Genomic DNA, 21904 nt, shown 5'->3' with positions numbered 1-21904 from the left:
CCTTCGCGCGTCCCGCGCCCACCGTGCGCACGCGCAGTAGGCCACCCGCGCTCCCACTCGCTCTCCCAATGCTGCCCTGACTTTCCCCTCAACTTCGCGAGAGGAAGAGGCGGCCGGACCTTTTCCCCCCGAAGCTCCCGCTGCTCCTTTTCCCTCATGGCGGAGTCCGGGGCCGAGCCGGTTCTCGGCCCAGACGACGGGGAGGCGGCGGAGGAAGAGGCTGACGACGAGGAGCTGCTCCAGCTGGGGACGGAGGCGGCGCCCGGCAGCCGGGCCGCCAGGGGGGCTCCGGGCGGCGCCGTCAGGGTCAGCCTCGGGGGCGGCAGGGCGGCGGCGGCTGGGCCGCAGCTGGACTACGAGGGAAGAGCCGGCGACGCGGAGGGCGACGGGAGCGGCGACGACGACGACGACGACGAAGAAGAGGAGCCTCTGCTGGGCTCGGCGGCCTCGGGCCGGAGGGGCGGCCGCCGCCGCCGCCGCAGCGCCACAGGTCAGAGTCGCCTCCGCGCGCCCGGGTTCTTCCCCGGTTTGTTTGCTCGTTTCCACGGTGAGGCGAGTTCGCAGCGCCCAGGTGGGGGGGGGGAGGTGGTCGGGCTGTCATCCGGGGCCTCTGAGTATTTTAATTTATTATTATTTTGCCCTTTAAAAAAAATAATAAGAGGGGGAGGGGGTTAGAGCTGGACCCCCCTCCTCCCTCCTTTCTCTTAATTAAGATGATGGGCTTCCCCCCAGTATATGAATTTTCCAACATCCCCGCAGCTGAAATAGAACCGTCCGTTTTGCTTCCTCGAATGTAACCTCGCCCCTTGCCCCCCTGTCGTGAAAGCAGGACGTGGCTTCTCTTGTCAGGTTAATCTGGGGGGGGGGGAGCAGGGAAAAAAGGTTATTTTTCTGCTTGTGTTTTTGACATTTGTGTGTCCACTGCCATCCGCTTTTATTTTGCGTATCATCTGCATTTCGACTTTCTTTTAAGTCCTCCTGATTTTTAGCATCCGTAAATACAGTGGTACCTCGGGTTACATACGCTTCAGGTTACAGACTCTGCTAACCCAGAAATAGTGCTTCAGGTTAAGAACTTTGCTTCAGGATGAGAACAGAAATCGTGCTCCGGCGGCGCGGCAGCAGCGGGAGGACCCATTAACTAAAGTGGTGCTTCAGGTTAAGAACAGTTTCAGGTTAAGTACGGACCTCCGGAATGAATTAAGTACTTAACCTGAGGTACCACTGTAGTTGTTGTTTTTAGCTTTCCAAGTGCTTAATTCCCCCTGGTCCGCAAACCTAGTGCAACAGAATGAGGTGGCAGGTGCTGGCTGCTTGTGATTGCTGATCTTAATTTTTTTTTAAAAAAAATAAGCTTCTTGCAGGTATAGGAAGCCAGGAGACCTGGGCTGGAGCCTTTCACCTCGATGTACTTGCGTGTTGGGAATATTTTATTGGACCAATTGGATACGTTGCTTGCTGTTGGATCACAACTGGGGAGACCCAGCTTCAAATCCCCACTCGGCCTGTTAGCTCAATGGATGACCTGGGACAGTCACTCCTCCTCAGTCTAATCCACCTCATTAGGGTTATTATGGGGATAATGCCACGAACACAAGTCTTAAACTCTGTGATTAGCAAACCCAAAACACATCCCTTCACCTGAACCTTAAGGTGGTATAGTCTATTCCACCATGCCATTCTTTCTTTTGCATGTTCAGACCAAGCTTAAGTAATCTTTGGAACAACTCCGTAAAGTAGGTTACTGCTGTTATCTGTACATTGCAGATGAAGGGGAGGATTAATAATCTGTCTTTGGTTACTCCATGAGCTCCTTGTAGAAGTGAGTTGTGAACCAAGAAGTCCCCAATTCAGAAATGCCATTCTGTCTTAAAGCAAAAAGTCTACCTGATGATATGGCTGGTCAGATGCATGCTAGCAAAACAGTGCATGAAAGCACTGTTTGGCCCTCGTGTCTGGCAAACAGACATGTTTTTTTCAGTAGGTAGAGATATTCCATTTTGCTATCATAGTGAACAGTTGCTAATAGGTACAAAGTTTAGATAACCTGAATTGATACCTGAATTAGTTTGCTTTTCTCTCTATCATTCCTTTCTCTCATATGCTAGATTGTGAACCCTCAGGCAGCAGCTGGCTACCTCGTATTTTAATCTCTGTATAGCACTTAGGAATTGGGACGTGGGTGACGGGGTGAGCTCCCGTTTCTCGGTCGCTGCTCTGGCCGACCTAGCAGTTCGAAAGCATGTCAAAGTGCAAGTAGATAAATAGGTACTGCTCCGGCAGAAAGGTAAATGGCGTTTCCGTGCGCTGCTCTGGTTCACCAGAAGCTGCTTAGTCATGCTGGCCACATGACCTGGAAGCTGTACGCCGGCTCCCTCAGCCAGTAAAGCGAGATGAGCACCGCAACCACAGAGTCGTCTGCGACTGGACCTAACGGTCAGGGGTCCCTTTACCTTTACCTATAGCACTTAGGAAATATAGATGCTTTATAACTATTATTGCAATCCCATGCTTGCTTACCTGCGAGTACGCTCTATGTTGGGACCTAATGGGAATTACTTTTGCAAAGACATGCCAAGGATTGTGTGGTAAGTGATAAACGCAGTTGACAGTCCTAATTTAAACTGTTTTATTTAGCACATACAGGAAATGTTGGAAGTATTGCAGAAATGAACTTCTTCTTGGATGATCCAGAATTTGCTGAAATCATGCAGCAAGCAGAACAAGCCATAGAAAGTGGAGTCTTTCCAGAAAGAATCTCACAGGGATCCAGCGGGAGCTACTTCGTCAAAGATCCTAAGAGAGTGAGTGCATTGGTTCCCAGACAAGTGTATACCTGATTGGTAAAAAAACAAAAGGTGGAATGCTGAACTAATGGGCAAAGTTAAGTACGCATTGTCATATTGGGGCTTGTTTTGTTAATCCCACACTACGGTTTCTGCAGATGAAATGAAGAGCCTGGAAAAAAATACACCCCCCCCCCCAAATGATCATATTAAAATGATGGTAAAGGGTCAAAAAACACTTGCTTGCTTTTATAATGTAAGATCTTAAAGACAAAGGAACAAGTTGCATATGAAATTGTTATGGCCTTTGGTTAATAGAATAAATTTTGGTATATTAACTAAACTTCAGGAAGATTTCATCCAGCATGGCATCCTTGAGAAGGAGATTGAAAAATGTGTACCAGAGAGTGGCAGAAAATATTTATTTCTTGCCATGGTCTCGTGGTCTCTTCAACTTCAGTGAAGAAATTGGGCTTGAAGAATTCAAGTAAAACAGCTTTAACATGAAATCTGCTGGGTTGCAGCATTGTATTTCAAACCAGTTCTGTGACTTTCTCATTACTACCTGTGGCAATAAGCAAATCTTTGTCTCTTTCTCAACTCATTTGTATTCACATGCAATATCTAAGTGAGAGGTCTGCAACAGCTATATTGCCAAAGTATGTTCCAGAATACATCAGGAGTGCCAGGGTGTAGTTGTAACTCGTGTGGCTTGTGTCCTTGTTTAGGGATAGTTTGGAGAATTGTGTGGGTGAGCACAGGTTTAGGTTATAATCCTAACTCCACTTTACCTGGAAGTATACGCCATTTAATTCAGCAGGACTGTGCTGGTCCCGGGGGGAAGGTTACCGTTGACGTAGTCAAAGTCTGGTCCTGGGTCACTAGCCTGGAAACAGTTAACAAGGAGCGGGGCGAGGTCTGAAGCAGGAAGCTGGGCGGGGACAGGAACACTGGAGGGTCAGGTCTGGGTCCAGGCAGGAGCAGGTACTCAACGACGTTGCTCCCACAACCTGGGACCGGGCTGACTGGCCTTTATCTTCACTGAGGCCAGGGGCGGTCCTGGCCCCCAGGAGACCCGCCTCTCCTGGCCTTAAGGCGAGCACTCCTCCTGGGAGAAACCAGTTCCCTCCACCTCTCTGCCCTGAGCCTCTGCAGTTCAGGAGAGGCTGGGGAATTACTGGACCCAGGGGGAGACTCACCTTCCTCTGGCAGGGCCGGGAGAGGCGCACCTGTAGGCACTGTGTCCTTAATCACCTCTGGAGCTAGAGTGGAATCACCTGGTGCCTGCTCCTGAGGATCCGGCACAGGTGCAGGCGCTTCAGATCCAAGGCCCTGCCCCAGTTCAGCTGGCCCTGGAGGCTTCCAGCAAAATATAAAAACATAATGAAACATTAAAAAACTTCCCGATACAGAGCTGGCTATAAAAAGGGGGAAGACACAGGGCTGTAGATAGGATAGTAAGGTCAGAAAATAGAATATTGACTAGCAGGCACAGGTGTTTTTAGTAGCAACCATTTTAGCTGGAGCTATGTGATTAGCTGTAAGAGACAATAGCTAATGTATATTCAGAGCCAGAAACTCATTTCCCTGAGGCAGCATCTAGTTTCTGGTATACCATGTTAATGATTATTGGCAGGGGGATTGTCCCATGCCATGCCATGTGTGTACCATTGGTAGCAAAAGAGAAACCAAGGTACTGACTCAGTCATTCTGAGCCTTTTAAATTTGTCTTATTTAGCTAATGTTTCTTACCTACGAGGGACGCGGGTGGCGCTGTGGGTTAAACCACAGAGCCTAGGACTTGCCGATCAGAAGGTCAGCGGTTCGAATCCCTGCAACAGGGTGAGCTCCCGTTGCTCAGTCCCTGCTCCTACCAACCTAGCAGTTCGAAAGCACGTAGATAAATAGGTACCACTCCGGCGGGAAGGTAAATGGCATATCCGTGCGCTGCTCTGGTTCGCCAGAAGCGGCTTAGTCATGCTGGCCACATGACCTGGAAGCTGTACGCCGGCTCCCGCGGCCATAAAGCGAGATGACCCCCAGAGTCGGTCATGACTGGACCTAATGGTCAGGGGTCCCTTTACCTTTACTTCTTACCTACAGAAGATTTCTAGCAGAACTTTTATTATATAGAGAGGCTAATGGTTCGTAAAATCCTAAGAGAACCGTTCTGAGCAGTAGAACCAATAAGACAAAAGGTATTGTGGCACCTTAGAGGTTGGCTGATTTGCTGTGACATGGGTTTTTGGCTCATCCTTATTAAAATATGAACTCAAATTTCTCTTTTGTTTAGAATACAGATGACATACCCCACACTACTATAGCAGTGAGTTCAGTTGTTTGCCCTGTGCCATGTTGTTCCAACACAAAACAAGAAATCATTATTAAACTACTCCCCTTTTCCTCGTTCTCTCCCATTTAAGCAGTTTACAGGTACAGGCCTGCTCAACTTCAATAGTAGAACTGCATTGCACATCTTCAGGCCACCCATATGTGGGTGCTCTCTCACTACATTTTAAAGACTTGTCTCTAGGGAACAACTTACCTATCATTTTCAGGAAGTCAACTGGAACTGAGAAAGTGGTTGTGTATGTTTATGTGAGCTGAAGGATGCTGCAGACAAAGCAATCTAATAAAGTGAAAGATAATGGTGATCTAATGAACTCAAATACTGATTGCCAACCTAAGACTTTCTGTCTGACTTAAAGTGACTGGATGCTCTTCCTTTTGTTATAATCCTATTTTAATGCAAAATGTATGTTCACTAATTCTCTTACTTAACTATTCCTTTGGACAATGTCTAATGGAGGTCATTGATTGCAGGATGTGTAACTGGTGAATGTATTTATGAATGAGCCCTTGGTAATGAAGCAGTAGATACTGGGTCCAGTCATACTCTTGTCAGTGACTTAGACCTGATATCTATCATCTCTCTCTAGGGGTCTTTTACTGTCAGCAGATCAACCCAAAGCAGCCAGTCATGTACACACTTTACAGCAAAGCTTGCATTGTATGTTTTAGCAGAATGCTTCCTTCTAAAAAGAGTTTGAGCTTAATTATATACAGTATTTTGATGCAAGCTGCAAATGAATTACTTTTGAAAACTCCATTTGCACATTTTTAGTCATTATCCATAGTGCCTTAGGGTATTTTGCTGTAGGTTTCATCATTATTTTGGTCGTTCAGTATAGCAAACCTCATAGATAATAATAAGCATTGGCCAAATTGACATTATTCTCAGTTAGTACTCGGTTCAGTGCATAGTCAGTCTTTCAGCATACTTCTGGTTGCTGCAAAGGTAAATCTAATAAAATTGCCACTTTCAATGCTCATATGCAGAGCTAGAGTTCAGCTAAATAGAAGTTCAGCTGAAAAGAAATAGAGTTCAGCTGAATAGAATTGCATTATATTATTTCCATTCTAACATAGATCAGTTGTGATCCCAGATAAAACAAAAAGCAATTGCTTTTGTCTTTTTATTTTTTAAATACTCAATTTCTATGGGTAAAGCAGGTTGTATTTCTGCTGCATATATTCTCTAAGCCATTCTGTTAGGCCACTCACTTGAGTAGTTTAGTGAAGGCATTGGAACTCAGAAGCTAAAGGCACAGAATCTGATTCCTCCCGCTTAAAATGTGAAATATGTGTTACTGTGTACACTGTTTGAGAAAGTGTGTGTACTTGTTTGAAGGGAATGCTTACACATTCATGGACCATTTTTCTCACGAATTTAGAATTTGCAGACAATTTTATACTGTACCAAATGAAGATGTTGATGTTTTGTTTCCTGTTTTGCTGCCTTTATTTAAAGTGTATTTATATTGTACTTGAGCCACAAAGAAGAGATTTTGTAAGAGCTGCTAGTCACCTTAACAAAACCCAGAGAAATAGTCTTGTTGTTCTCTCCAACTGTGTGACGCTAAGTCACATCACACAGCGCACAACAACATGGTTGCATTCCACAGTGTGAGTTGTAATAGGTGTGGCCCTAGTGAGAACTCTAGCCAAGGCTATTCAGGAGCCAAACTGTTCCATAGATTGTAAAATACCAGGTGGACATAATACTTTCTTTGACTACTTTCAGAATGAAGGCATTGTAATAAATACAAACTACTTACTTCTTTCCTCAGAAATCTATTGGAGTATTTAAACCAAAATCTGAAGAGCCTTATGGTCACCTAAATCCAAAATGGACCAAGTATTTTCACAAAATGTGTTGCCCTTGCTGTTTTGGCAGAGGCTGTCTTGTTCCTAATCAGGGATACCTCTCTGAAACTGGTGCCTATCTTGTGGACAGTAAATTGGGATTGGGAGTGGTGCCTAAAACAAAGGTAAGAAAGATTTGTACCAGGAGTTGACTCTGTAGAAATAAGACTTTGCAACCTAAACTGTGTAGCTAGGGGGTGCAGGGAGGGTGGGGGGCACTGGGAGCCACAGCGTGGGGGGGGCCACTTACCGTGCCCAAGCCACCTGGAAGTGATGCGGTGGCTTGGGAACCTGCAGGCTTCGTGCTGCCCGAAAAAGCAATGTGGGCCTGCAAGGCGCCAGAGCAAAATGGGGCTTGGGCACTGGGATTCTGTTCCTAGGAAGTAATGACCAAAGTCACTGTGGCACATATCTTAATGACTAACCAGGACAGCTGCAACATTTTCTACACGGGCTGCTTTTGAAGCCTATCCCTATACTTAAGTTAGTTCAAACTGAGGCTGCCCATTTAATTACAGGATTAAGCTGAAGGAAGCACATTACACTTATGTTCAGAACATTTAAACTGGCTTCCTGTTGTTTCTGGATTAGACAAAGTGTTTTTAATCTTTGAAGTTCAAAATGGTTGAGGCCCAGTTCTCTAAGCCAACACCTTATTCCTTATATTAAGTGTCCACGCTTAAAGTCTCCAAAGCTAAAGACTCTAAATCCTGTTTTATGTTGTTTGTTTTAAGGTTATCTGGATTGTTAGTGAGACCTTCAACTACAGTGCAATAGATCGTGCTAAATCAAGAGGCAAAAAATATGCTTTAGAAAAAGTGCCAAAAGTTGGCAAAAAATTTCATCGAATAGGACTACCTCCTAAGGTAAGCCCTTTGAAATGCTTTATTTCCATAGTGCCTCAAGGGATTTCCTCCCTTTCTGTTGGTCAGAATTCAAAAAACACCATCTCCTCATACCAAATGCCCAATTCTTAAAAGTGGGGATTGAGTCTCAAGAAAAGTTAGAAAGAAAACGAAACACCTCACTGGGTATACCAATGCTCATGGTTTTACTTTCGTTCCGAAATAATACTTTGTGGGTTTTGTACGTCTTTTCTTTGATCTTCTTTGTTTGTTTGGCCTTATTAAGACTCTTATTACTATCTCCTTATTGCTGCCACTTCCCATTAACTCTTATTATCTTCAGATTTCTGTATAATCCCCATTGCTCAAAAGAGTCCTACAAATGACACTGAGAAGTTATCCAGGCTCTAGGAAAATATAGGCACAGCTGTCCGTTTGACACAATTCAGAAGAAGTTGAGAAACAAGAATATGGCCAAGAAAATTGCTGGATAACATTTTCAGTTGTTACAGGCGGTGATGCAATTTCCTGCATAGTTCATGCCTCCCACCATGATTAGCATAGTCAAAATAATACAAATCAAGAGATATTATTATTATTATTATTATTATTATTAATAATAATAATAATAATAATAATAATAAATTTTATTTATATCCCGCCCTTCCCAGCCAAAGCCGGGCTCAGGGCGGCTAACAACAATAAAACAGTACAAAAGTACAACACAAACAACACTCTAAAATCATTCATTATAAAATTAATTAAATTCAAGCCACTGGCCACCATTGGGCCAGAGCTCCGCGAAGATTGCCGAGGGAGGGAGTCAGGCTGTGCCCTGGCCAAAGGCCTGGCGGAACAGCTCTGTCTTGCAGGCCCTGCGGAAAGATGTCAAGTCCCGCAGGGCCCTAGTCTCTTGTGACAGAGTGTTCCACCAGGTCAGAGCCACAGCCGGAAAAGCCTTGGCTCTAGTTGAGGCCAGCCTGACTTCTCTGTGGCCTGGGACCTTCAAGATGTTTTTATTTGAAGACCGTAAGTTTCTCTGTGGGGCATACCAGGAGAGGCGGTCCCGTAGGTACGAGGGTCCTAGGCCGTATAGGGCTTTAAAGGTTAAGACCAGCACCTTAAACCTGATCCTGTACTCCACCGGGAGCCAGTGCAGTTGATATAGCACCGGATGAATGTGATCTCGCAGCGAAGACCCCGTAAGGAGTCTCGCTGCAGCATTCTGCACCCGCTGGAGTTTCTGGGTCAGTCTTAAGGGCAGCCCCACGTAGAGCGAGTTACAATAATCCAGTCTGGAGGTGACCGTCGCGTGGATCACAGTGGCTAGGTCAGGGCGAGAGAGGTAATATCTCAAACTTGCATTATTTTCACAGGTTTCCACAACCAGGCTGTTCAAATTTAGAGTTCTAATGTGTCCATAACAGGGAATATATTTAATAGTTCTACAACTGCCAAACTTATCTAGGGTTGCCATATGTCCAGAATTTTCTGGACATAGCCAGGATTCGGCTGTCAGAAACAGTGTCTGGGTGGAAATCGCTGAAATGTCCAAGGAAATCCGGATGTATGGCAACCCATCTCGGCAGTGTCATTTTGGCAATTATCCTTAAAAATAGCTCTTTTTTGCTCAATAAATTTTGTGTCCAGATTTTCGGTTACTGTATTGAAATATGGCAACCCCAGCCTTACCTATAGCTTCAGTTTTCTTTTCCCTAGCACATGCTTGAATATTTTTGGCTATTTTAACTTAAATTTAACAGCTCTCAGATCTCAACTTAAATCAGTTTCATGGGCTGAATCTATTCCAAGTCCAAAGTTTTGGAGGATAAGTCTATTAATAGCTTCTGGTTTTGATTATTATTATTTACCAGGTGCTAAGGATAAAAGTGGGTGCATGCTATTGCACTTGTATCCTGGTTGTGGGCTTTCTGTAGGCCTCTGGTTGGCCACTGCGACAACAGGATGCTGGACTGGAAGGGCTATTAACCTGAACCAGCAGGCTCTTTTATGTTCTTATTTATCTCAGAATCAGCACGACTGCTCTTTTGTTTATATGCTACATTTGTTCTTGAGGCAGGATGCTAAATAAATAAATAAATAAATAAATAAATTTAAAATAAGTAGTTGATATCATGCAAATCGAGAACAGAACACTACTGGGATATTAGGTACTTTAAGAATTGATTTTGTTCCTTTTCTTAATGCAGGGTTTATTTTAAATTTCAGGTTGGCTCCTTTCAGCTATTTGTGGAAGGCTACAAAGAAGCTGACTATTGGCTCAGGAAATTTGAAACAGACCCTTTGCCCGAGAATACAAGGAAACAATTTCAGTCTCAGTTTGAAAGATTGGTAGTGCTTGATTACGTAATCAGAAACACTGGTATTTAATAGTTTTTCTTACTTCTATAGCTCATACTCATTTTTTTGGCATACCTGTTCAACAGATAATTAGGTGGGCTCCCAGTGGGAAATTTCCTAGGGCAGCTGATTCGAGTGGGGGTCCATGTTAGTGCTGATCCTTAAATTCTCATTTGTTCCTTTGTAGCCCTATCTGTACCTGCCCCACACAGGTGAAGTCAGGGCTGGGACAAGTGGTGGTGGTTTGTGGGGAACAGCCTCACACATAAAACTGGGAGCCATGCCAGTATTCATTAGGTCCTTGGCTGGAGGTTTTCAAACCCTATTTGAGAGATTTGACACTGTTTGAAGTAATATGTTTATACTGCGCTAGAGCAGGGATGGGGAATCTGTTTCAGCTTAAGGATCACATTCCCATCTGAGCAACCTTTTGGAGGCCGCATGGCAGTGGTAGGCTTGAGCAAACAATAGATGTGAATTTTAATTTTGTATGGTAGACTATCCCCCAGCTGGGAAAACAAGAAGCATTATCAGAGAGCCAGTATGGTGTAGTGGTTAAGAGCGGTAGTCTTGCAATCTGGGGAACCGGGTTCGCGTCTCCGCTCCTCCACATGCAGCTGCTGGGTGACCTTGGGCCAGTCACACTTCTTTGAAGTCTCTCAGCCCCACTCACCTCACAGAGTGTTTGTTGTGGGGGAAGAAGGGAAAGGAGAATGTTAGCCGCTTTGAGACTCCTTCAGGTAGTGATAAAGCGGGATATCAAATCCAAACTCCTCCTCTTCATCAGAATCCAGGGTCATATTTCAGCTTTGCAAAAATACTCAAGGAGGGTGCAAAGCAGGGCTGGTGAGGGCCAGACAGAGGGCTGCATTTGGCCCCAGGATCCTACCTCTGTGCCCAAAAAAGGGCAATTGCTATGAATGTCCATTCTTTGATGTGATGTACTAGAAGAAGAGTTTGGATTTGAGTTTGGATTTTGCATTTTCCTTTAGCTTTATCAATATTTATCTTAGCTGAATCTTGGCCCATGTCCAACTCCATTCTGCTGTAGCTTCCTCAAATGTTTAGTGAGCAGAGGAGGAATTTGTTCTGTTTTTTCCTTTATAAGTAAAGGAGTATATAACCAAAGGATTCTTACTGTTCTGAAAAAGGGACCCAAATATTTTTGTGAACTTCTGCCTCAGCACAAATAAAGTCCCCCTTGTAGTTAAACGGGCAGGGAGGACAAAACCCCCCCATATAATGCAATTCAGAATATGAATTATATCATGAGGATTGCATTTTCTGACTATTGCTGCTTCATGAAAAAACGTGGCATTGTAATTTATATGCAATTTTTATTTATTTAACTATCCCAGTTCTCTAAAAATGATACATTTATGATAATTATATTGGAATTTTTCATTTCAAATACATGCTTTATTCTAATGCATTTCACTGATTCTGCCCCCCCCCACTTATTTTATTTGAAGATAGAGGCAATGACAATTGGCTAGTCAGATATGAAAAGCAGAGTGATGAGAGTGAACTTTCTGATAAGGTAAGAAGACAAAAGATGCTTGTGCTATCATTAAATAATACAGATATCGGTAATAAGACAGTGTCTGCGTTCAGGCTTACAATCTAAATGCCATGAGACAAAAGGAAAAGGAAATGGGAGGGAGGAGGAAAATAGCAGGCGTAGGCAGTAGTTCTTAGTTCTTGTAACAACCAGAATAAATTGAAAGAGTTCCACAAGAGGAGGAGCCAAAGGTTGCTGATGTCTCAGCTCAGCCCTGAAGCCCCATATGCATGTGTGTGTCTCTCAGCTGTAGCCTCATATAATGGATGCTGATAGATGACAGTTGGAGAAAAATGAAATAACAGGCACACAGCTATGTTGCAGTGATGTTTCCTAAACCCTAAATTCAAATATGAAAGCTTTGTTGTTATGTCAGATATCATATTTAGAGTTTTTTTTATCCCCCACACAGATTACACTTACTATGCTATACCACATGTTACATTCAAAATTATTAATGTTATGTGAATTACTGCAGGTAGAACAAATAGTTGATAACAACTATCATCCCGTTACATTAGGCCAAGAGCAACACAAGTGAGCACGCCCTCGCAGACTAATAAAAACACTAAGCTAGTGTTGCAATAAGGCAAGAGTTAAGTTCTATCCAGTGGTGGAATATATGTACAACGTGGAATTTTTTATATTGTTGGATCGAGCTTGTGATGTGATAATGAGCATGTTATAACCAGTAATTAATATATTTGATATTTTTTGAGTTGTTTTTCATCTATGTAGCATTATAAGTATCTTTGTTTATTGTATAATCCTGTTTCTGTGACTATTCAGAATAAAAATAATTTTAAAACTAAAAGTACTTTTCTTGCAGGATATTCAGTGGATTGATAAAAAAGAACCTATTATTAAAATTGCAGCAATTGATAATGGTTTAGCTTTTCCTTTCAAACATCCTGATGAATGGAGAGCATGTAAGTTAAAAAAAAACACAAGAAGAAGTTGACTAAATGTATCTATTTTTCATAAGTGTGACTATCTCTTTCTAAATACCGTATTTTTTGCACCATAACACTCACTTTTTTCCTCCTAGAAAGTAAGGGGAAATGTCTGTGCGTGTTATGGAGGGAATGCCTACGGGTGGCAAGCCTACGGATTTTCCTCCTCTAAAAACTATGTGCGTGTTATGGTCGGGTGCGTGTTATAGAGCGAAAAATACGGTAACTTTTTTGTCTAGTGGTACATCATAGTGATTATGTATTTTGCTCATAGATGGTGTAAAATCTGAGAGCTATCACTGTCGCCCATGTGAACCTCCCTAAGCACTAAGGCCTGCTGGGAATGCAAGACTCTGCATCCTGTCTCTTGTAGTGGCAAAGGTGCATAGTGGGGCATTTTATATGGACGCGGGTGGCGCTGTGGTCTAAACCACTGAGCCTAGGGCCTGCCGATCGGAAGGTCGGCGGTTCAAATCCCCACGACGGGGTGAGCTCTTGTTGCTCGGTCCCTGTTCCTGCCAACCTAGCAGTTCGAAAGCACATCAAAGTGCAAGTAGATAAATAGGTACCACTCCAGCGGGAAGGTAAATGGCATTTCCGTGCGCTGCTCTGGTTCGCCAGAAGCGGCTTAGTCATGCTGGCCACATGACCCGGAAAAACTGTGGAGAAACATCAGCTCCCTCAGCCAGTAAAGTGAGATTAGCACCGCAACCCAGAGTCGTTCACGACTGGACTTAACTGTCAGGGGTCCTTTACCTTTTTACCCATCCTTTTGAAAAACCCTTTCAAAGGAAATGCACCATGCCCATCCTTTTTTGAGCTTTCATCATCTTAGCAGAACTTATAACTGCTTTTGAAAAGAAAGAGAATGATGTTATCTATTATTAACTTGTAGCTGGTTGTTTTATATTTATTATATTTTGTATTTATTGTGTTTTAAGCACTAAATTGACATAAATTGCTCTTCTCAGTTGCATCTTTTTTCAGTCTTTCAACTTGTCAGTTAACCGGTTAATTTTAGTTAATTTTTAGCACAAAGTTGTAAGCAGGATTGTGTATATCAAGTTGCATTTCCTGAAGTCAGCAAATGCATCTAAAAGCTTGACTATGTAAACCACCTTTTCTTCCTTCCTATCTTCCGCTAGATCCATTTCATTGGGCTTGGCTTCCACAAGCAAAGGTCCCCTTTTCTCAAGAAACAATAGATTTGATTCTTCCTCGTATTTCTGACATGAACTTTGTACAGGATCTTTGCGAAGATCTTTATGAATTGTTCAAGGTAACTTCAAAAATATATTTGGCAGAACTAGTTAAATTAGTGTGCGATACCTGGCAGGAAATGTAAATGTTCTGAATTGGCGATAGCTGTGAAAGCATTCTGCCCGCAAAATATTTATGACAAATTTGGACCCCTGGCAAAATATGATTTATTATTTAAGGTGGCATGCTGTGTACTGCTATAAATCTCTGGTTGCATAGGGGATAAGTTTGGTTTGAGTTAAGAAACTTTCTGAAACTTTACTTTTTCATTTTTTCCAATTAAGACCGACAAAGGTTTTGACAAGGCTACATTTGAAAAGCAAATGTCTGTGATGAGAGGACAGGTAAGAATGCTTTTCATTGTAACTGTTCCTTTAAAAATACACTTTGCAATATATATGAGCGGAAAACAATTATTCCTCAGTTGCTCTTTATTAAAGACAAAGTCAGTAATCCTATTCAGACTTATCTAGGACTTAATGGTACTTCTGATTAGAGGTATATAGCATTGTGCTATAAACTACATTGAATCTGGTTATGACTTAACCAGTACTATAAACTGATGGGCCACGTAACCAATAACTTCATATTCTTAAACAGCCTGGAAACTAATGTGTCAGTCTATATAACAAACCCCCTGTTCCTCCAAATAGTTTCTTGACTTTGCTGATCATCTTGCAGTTGACCTAGTAAGGGTCACCACACACTTCGACCCTTCTGGATGTTGCCGTATTGCCCATTCTAATTTATTTGTATATTGCATTGTCTATAAATACATTTGTATTCAGAGTGGTTAATAGAAAATGGAAGTCTAAATTCAGAAGTCATACTACATCACTATGATATAACATTGATCATTAAACAATTTTCATTTCAAATATATCAGAAATATGTTAGCCTAAAATTTAGCAGTAGGTCAGTTAAAATATCCAATACCTTTGCATTCCAGGGTAGCCCCACAGCTGAGAACATTAGTTCCTAGCAACTGTCCCTCCTTCAAAAGTTTCTATACCTCTACTTGAAAGGTCAGAAAGTCACCTCATAGTACTTCTGATACTTGGGGCCCCAGTACTGGATAGTACGGCAAGGAAACAGCCATCCCCTAATGCAAACCACCTGTCCCCTAAACTTCTTTTAGTCCCCTCTAAACATGTAAAATTCTTATTTAGACAGTTCGCATCTTGCCCTTCATCTGAAGATCTCAGGGCAGGTAGTGGCAAAATTCAATAAAATGCCATATACCTAAGATCATAAAATCACTGGAATTGCATAAATCACAGCAATTACCGTATTTTTCGCTCTATAGGACACACTTTTTCCCCTCCAAAAATTAAGGGGGAATGTGTGTGCATCCTATGGAGTGAATGCAGGCTGCTTGGCTTCAGCGATAGCAACGCGAAGCCTCCGAAGCGCAGAGGGAGCGCTCCCTCCGTACTCCGGAGGCTTCGCGTTGCTTTTGCTGAAGCCTGGAGAGCGAGAGGCGTCGGTGTGCACCGACCCCTCTCTCTCCAGGCTTTAGGGATAGCTGCCTGAAGCCTTTGGAGAGCAAGACTTCAGCAGAGAGGGAGAGCTGCGCAGTGCCCCTTCAGCCAAGCGGGAGGAGAAATGGAAGGGTTTCCGTTTCTCCTGCCGCTTCGCTGAAGGGGCGCTGAGCAGAGAGGGGGAGAATTATTTTTTCTTGTTCTCCCCCTCTAAAACAAGGTGCGTCCTATGGTCGGGTGCGTCCTATGGAGCGAAAAATACGGTACTACACACCAGTGACCATTCACAAAAGCCCGGGTTAAAAAGCCATGTTTTGAGCTGGTGCCTGAATGCTATCAAAGTGGGTGCCACCCAAATGTCATATTGCCAGGGTGCCACCACAAAGCAGTCCCATTCAGACATCAAATTTTACTTACATTTTCTGAAATTTTACTTCAGCTTGTACTATACTGCTCTCTCTTTATAGGCAGTTTGATGCCATATACTTTTGTGTCTACAGATACTTAATCTTATTCAGGCATTAAAGGATGGAAGAAGTCCTCTTCAGCTTGTTCAGATGCCTCGTGTGATTGTGGAAAGAAGTCATGGTGGAAGTCAAGGACGAATTGTTCACCTGAGCAATGCGTTTACACAGACTTTCCATAGCCGGAAGCCATTCTTTTCCTCTTGGTAGAGACACGTAAATGTCTCCAATTTAGCAAGACTTTCTGTTGTGTGGAAGTTTTAGAATAATGTAATTCTGCTGTACACAAAGTGCTGGACTGCCAAAACCTCAGAACTTTTAAAAGTTTTGTGTTTTGAATGTAATACGTTTACAGTTTAAAATTGTGAAATTTTACTTCAGGGAAATGCGCTTGTCCTATACTGTATTTTTATAGACAGTTTAATGTTTTCTGTATCTAACATTAAAAGGGAAAAGAAGTTTACAGATGCCAAAGACTACTTTTGCATAAATTGTAGGAAAGAACTGCTCTGTTGGATACAAATGTCAGAAATCAAAGTCTAATTTTCCTTGTTGGAAATGAAGCACAGCCTTCTCATTCCTCTACTGCAAGAAAGCTGCTTGAACTTTTGCAACTACCAAATATCTGCATGGGTTTCTTACTGGTTTATATTCTCAAATATTACAGATTTATATTCTCAAATATTACAGAATTATATCTTGATCAGTTTACTGCGGAGATCTGGGACCAATACCATTACATCTTAATTTGGAGAATAAATGACATGAAAGACCAAATTAATCCTGCAAATCCGAAGGAAACTTAATTATTTCATAGTTTTTTATGCCCTGGTGTGTTTTTTAACTGAATACACAAACCCCCTACAAGGTGGGGCTTGCATCCCTCCTTCCTTCTGCATCAACACTTTGAGGGTGAAGATGGGAATGAGCCTCAATTTATGTCCCTGACATACTTAAATTATATTGTGCGATGTACATCCCACATGCAATGTGTGTGTAGTTTCACCCCTGCTTTAAAAAAAAGGTGAAATTGTTTAAATGGGTCCAATTAATATATATGAAGCTCTCAGGTTATACGTTGGAAATAGATGAACAGGTGGAGGAGTGCTGATGAACTCCCCCATCTATAAACGGTACAGGTGGGGCTGTGTGAGGATACTCTCTAAATCACTCACAGGTAGTGTTCTCCCCCCTGCCCAGCAACAGTTGAACCAGTCACAGACCACTTTCTTAATGCTTAAACAAATCCTTATAGGAAAAAGAAGATGAAGGCATGTTCAATGTCCTTTATTGATACTTCAGGGTCTCCCAAGGTGTATTTGTAGATTGAGTTCAGGATTTAGGGTGACACTACATTTTTTAGGAATGCACATACAGCTTGTCTCTTTGCATAGCTATGCCTTGTCTCGATTCTTTGTGGTTCACTTGTATAGATGGAGAATTGAAAAGGTTAATATATTGATCAATCACAATATTTCTTGAAACTGTTATCAATGCCCATTAAATCCATCAGCTGACGCCAAAGTGGAAACCTCCTGTTACTAATATATTAAGAGCCCGCTCTTTTGAATTGTTGGATAGCAGTACCGCAGCTCCGTCCAAACCTGACTGAATCAGAAGTTTATTCTGTGGATTCCTGGCCATTTATAGTCACGAAATTCCTCAGCAACCCAGAACAATTTTGTTGGATTTAACTTGGCGTAAAACATCAGTTGCAGAGGTAATTTTACAGAAACTTGGAATTTAGTAATACCTGTTGTACATCCATTGTTCCGCCCGAATGGGAGGACCTTGAGTACCATCTGTAGGAAAGATTGCTTCTGTGAAAAATGTTTTTTGAATTTTTAGCCATGCTGTTATCTCAAGCTGCTAAGCAATACTCCTGAACTCCCCAGATTGGCCTTTTTATTTTTTTATGTTTTGAGGGGGTTGATAAAATGTAGCATGTTAGAGCAATGCACTTAATATACTAAATAAAATGTCTAAGCCTTAAAATGTAAAGCATTGTGGATTTAAAAAACAAACAAACTGTCACATTTCTAAGTTTATTGTGGCTTCAGTTTTTATCAACCCTTGTAATTTTTTTATGAATGCGTAAGATCACCAGACTTTCCTGTCTTAAAACAATAAAAATGATGGTCTGAAATGTACTTCTTTTTTGTCTCATAATTATTACATCTGTATCCAACTTCTTAGCTTAGGACTGGTATGCATGGGTCCCGTCACCCTACTTTTTAGTATTATTATTATCCTTGCAACAGTTATGTGAATTAATTCAGGCTGCTGGAAGTGTGACCTGAGTTTACTCAGTTAATTTTATGACTGAATAGGATTCGAATCTCGGTTTCTGGCTCATGTCTTCTAACTGTACTAGCTACATTCATGATGTAACCATGCATCAAAGACCAAAATCACTTGCTAGTCTTTATGCGTAGCATCCAAATGGCATAACGTGTGTGTGCTGCATAGACAAATTTGTTTTCATGGGCAACCTTCGTAGGAGAGGTCATCCAACCCTAAAAGTGTGAGAAACGATGGTGTACAGCAGGCACCCCCAAACTCAGCCCTCCAGATGTTTTGGGACTACAACTCCCATCATCCCTAGCTAACAGGAGCAGTGGTCAGGGATGATGGGAATTGTAGTCCCAAAACCTCTGGAGGGCCGAGTTTGGGGATGCCTGGTGTAAAGTTTTCATATCTTAGAATCAAAGTATTGAAGTTTATGCTATACAGGCAGCATAATGGGGGTGGGGGGGGAGGAGTGTTTATGGTACTATTTATTATTTTTATTTACCTTTCCACCAAGGAGCTCAAGGTGACATATATGGTTTTCCCTCTTCTCATCCTTGCAGCAACCCTGTAAGGTAGACTAGGCTGAAAGATGGTAACTGGCCCTAGGCTGAGTGTGGACTAAAAAGAACCCTGGTCTCCCAGATCTTAGTCCAACACACTAGCCACAACACCACACTGGTTTCATGATGAGTCATGAGCATAGCTCAAATTAAGATCTTCAATGAAATGAGGAAGCTGTACGCGTGGAAATCTCAATTCCTCTCTAACTCAGCAGTTGCTTGCAGGTAAACAAACAATTTAATTGGACTGCATGTGAGCATGGGAAAACTCAAGTTGTTAGATCTCAGGGGTCTGACCCAAATTTTCAGGGTTTCAGCTATTGCTGCCTTTTTGCATCCATGGGGAGTAAAGTCTCAGGGTGAGGAGCCAGAAGTTTCTCTACCTGCACTTATCAGGACCTCTGGGTATGGGGTGGCATATAAATTCAATGAATGAATGAATGAATTACCTGGCTCCTCCAGCACCATAATTCAAAATCATCAATTCTTCAGCGATCAGTCTTATTTATGGTCCAGCTCTCACTTCCATACATCACTACCTGGAAAACCATGGCTTTAACTATACGGACCTTTGTTGGCAAGGTGATGTCTCTGCTTTTGAAGATGCTGTCTAGGTTTGCCATCGCCTTTCTCCCAAGGAGCAGGCGTCTTTTAATTTCGTGACTGCTGTCACCATCTGCAGTGATCATGGAGCCCAAGAAAGTAAAATCTCTCACTGCCTCCATTTCTTCCCCTTCTATTTGCCAGGAGGTGATGGGACCAGTGGCCATGATCTTCGTTTTTTTGATGTTGAGCTTCAGACCATATTTTGCGCTCTCCTCTTTCACCCTCATTAAAAGGTTCATAGCTGTCAACTTTCCCCTTTTCTTGCGAAGAATCCTATTCGGAATAAGGGAATTTCCCTTAAAAAAAGGGAAACGTTGACAGCTATGACTATTCTAGCCTTCCTTAATGTGGAGCTACACTTGCTGCTTCGCAAATGATTCATAAAGGTTCTTCACTGGTGGTGTGCTTTTCCTCCTTCCATCGGCAAGACTTCTGTCATTTTGTACTTCCCATGCAGTTTTAGAGGCTTACAAGCTTCTGGAGCAGATTTGTGGGTGGGTGGGGGGAGGTAATAGGGGGCTACAGGAAAAGGAGGAAATGACAAAAATAAATAAATCACCACCCTGCCACTTTGTTCTGGTGCCCCATGTAACTCCACTCAGTAAAAGTCTGGATCCAACCCAGTTTGAACAATGCGAGGAGGCAACTGTGGTGCCACTCACTGAAGCAGCACACTTTTCAGCATTCAATAAGGCAGGGGTGGCCAACTCCCAAAAGACTGCGATCTACTCACAGAGTTAAAAACTGGCAGTGATCTACTCCTTTTTTGGGGTTCAGGAAGGAGGAAGACCCATTTTTGGGGGGTTCGGGTCAAAGTTGTTGAGTTTTTTTTAGGGAGGAGGTGAAATGTTGAGCTTTTTTTAGGGGAGCCACAGTTGTTCAGCTTCTTTGGGGGTAGCCAGTGATCTACCACATCTACCAGTAGATCACCATCTACCTGTTGGACATCCCTGCAATAAGGTATCAAGCTGCCCCACCTGGAGGAAAGTACTAGTGACATGTTCACACCTGTTTAGTGACTGAGATGAGATGGGACAGCAGGAGCTGGCAACGTTGTATGGACAACTCTTCCCCAAAGCAACAGGTCTCTTGGTCTGAGTGCCTGTGTTTTAAATACAAGAGGACTTCTCAGTGTAAATGGAGGAGCCCAGGTCAACAAAATCGTTGACCACCTCTGGCTCCTACTGGGTGTAAGCAGCCCACGGCCCACTTTCTGCTACAGAATCTTCAAATCAGACAGGAATAGAAAATATTTCAGTTCAACAAGATATGGGGGGCAGGGGTAGACATGAAAAAGGAAACAAAAGGTGCATTTTTAAAAATCAGGCAGGAAACTAAGTGGCAGGGCATGCACACACAAAACTAAACCAGGGTTTCCCAAACCTGGTTCTCTGTTATATTTTTTATTTTTTGGGACTACAACTCCCATCATCCTTAGCTAGCAGGACCAAGGGTCAGGGATGATGGGAATTGTGGTCAGAAAAAAACACCTGTAGACCCTACGTTTGGGAAAGCCTGCTTAGTTTGGAGATCTACTAATCTTTTCTTCTTATCCTCACCCACGCTTGGTTCCGCTGGGAAGCCAAAGACAGAGATTGGGGGAGGGGGAGGGGAATAGAGAGAGGAATAGATCCTAGAGATAAGAAAAAATATAGAAGAATAAATTCTAGAGATTGGAAAATAAGATAGAGAGGAATAGATCCTAGAGATAGAAAAATATAGAGAGAGGAATAAATTCTAGAGACTGGAAAATAAGATAGTGAGGAATAGATCACAGAGATAGGAAAAAGATAGAGAGAGGAATAAATCCTACAGATAGGAAAACTAGAGAGAGAGGAGTAAGCCCTAGAGATAGGAAAAATAGAGAGAGAGGAATAAATTCTAGAGCTAGAGAAGAAATGATAGAGAAGAAAAGATAGAGAGAGGAATAAACCCTAGAGATAGGAAAAAGAAAGAGAAAGGAAAAACTCCTAGAGATAAGAAAAAAAAATAGAGGAATAAATTCTAGAGATTGGAAAATAAGATAGAGAGGAATAGATCTAGAGATAGGAAAAATATAGAGAGAGGAGTAAACCCTAGCGATAGGAAAAATAGAGAGAGAGGAATATATGCTAGAGATAGGGAAGAAAAGATAGAGGAATAAACCCTAGAGATAGGAAAAATATAGAGAGAGGAATAAATCCTATCGATAGGGAGAAGGTAGAGGAATAAACCCTAGAGATAGGAAAAATATAGAGAGAGGACTAAATCCTAGAGCTAGGAAAAATAGAGAGAGCCTAACTCTCGTTCCTGTCGTTTCGGAGGGAGCCGCCTCCTCCAAGAGGCGGAGAGGCAGCGTGCGGCTCGGGAGCTAAGAAAAGGTGCTGAAGAACCAGGCGCTCGGGGAGTCCTGAGTTCGAATCCTCCTCTCTTTCGCTCAGCCTTGCGATCGCTGCCTGTCTGGGCCTTGACCTCCCTGGCAGGGTTGTCCGTGTGTCGCGCGCGTAGGGGGAGTCAAATGGCAAGGAGTGGGGCGGAGATCGGGGAAGG

General features: G+C 42.7%; 1 protein-coding gene across 3 annotated transcripts; it reads left to right on the top strand.

The window, feature by feature from the left end:
* Position 1: 1 nt before the first annotated feature.
* Positions 2–18067, top strand: PI4K2B (phosphatidylinositol 4-kinase type 2 beta). Of its 3 annotated transcripts, none has more exons than XM_053402598.1 (10): positions 2–547; positions 2638–2804; positions 6917–7117; positions 7727–7858; positions 10067–10220; positions 11671–11738; positions 12589–12688; positions 13858–13991; positions 14257–14316; positions 15954–18067. In XM_053402598.1, the coding sequence occupies exons 1-10, from the start codon at positions 157–159 to the stop codon at positions 16125–16127; spliced, it is 1581 nt and encodes a 526-aa protein (XP_053258573.1). In that variant the 5' UTR covers positions 2–156; the 3' UTR covers positions 16128–18067. The 3 variants fall into 3 exon arrangements, with proteins under 3 accessions (XP_053258573.1, XP_053258575.1, XP_053258574.1); XM_053402600.1 differs by having other exon boundaries at positions 4–490; positions 2647–2804; XM_053402599.1 differs by having other exon boundaries at positions 5–490.
* Positions 18068–21904: the final 3837 nt, after the last annotated feature.

This window comes from Podarcis raffonei, chromosome 9 (genome assembly GCF_027172205.1).
Source record: "Podarcis raffonei isolate rPodRaf1 chromosome 9, rPodRaf1.pri, whole genome shotgun sequence".
In the NCBI taxonomy this organism is placed as follows: domain Eukaryota; kingdom Metazoa; phylum Chordata; class Lepidosauria; order Squamata; family Lacertidae; genus Podarcis; species Podarcis raffonei.
Note: the sequence above shows the minus strand (reverse complement) of the source record. Positions and strands in the feature narration are given on the sequence as shown.

What these genes read in the sequence shown, in the direction of transcription:
- PI4K2B (XM_053402598.1), top strand. Translation starts at nt 157, where the DNA reads ATGGCGGAGTCCGGGGCCGAGCCGGTTCTCGGCCCAGACGACGGGGAG. An exon ending in TCGTCAAAGATCCTAAGAGA is followed by an intron (nt 2,805 to 6,916) that starts GTGAGTGCATTG and finishes TTCTTTCCTCAG; the next exon opens with AAATCTATTGGAGTATTTAA. An exon ending in AGAGTGAACTTTCTGATAAG is followed by an intron (nt 11,739 to 12,588) that starts GTAAGAAGACAA and finishes CTTTTCTTGCAG; the next exon opens with GATATTCAGTGGATTGATAA.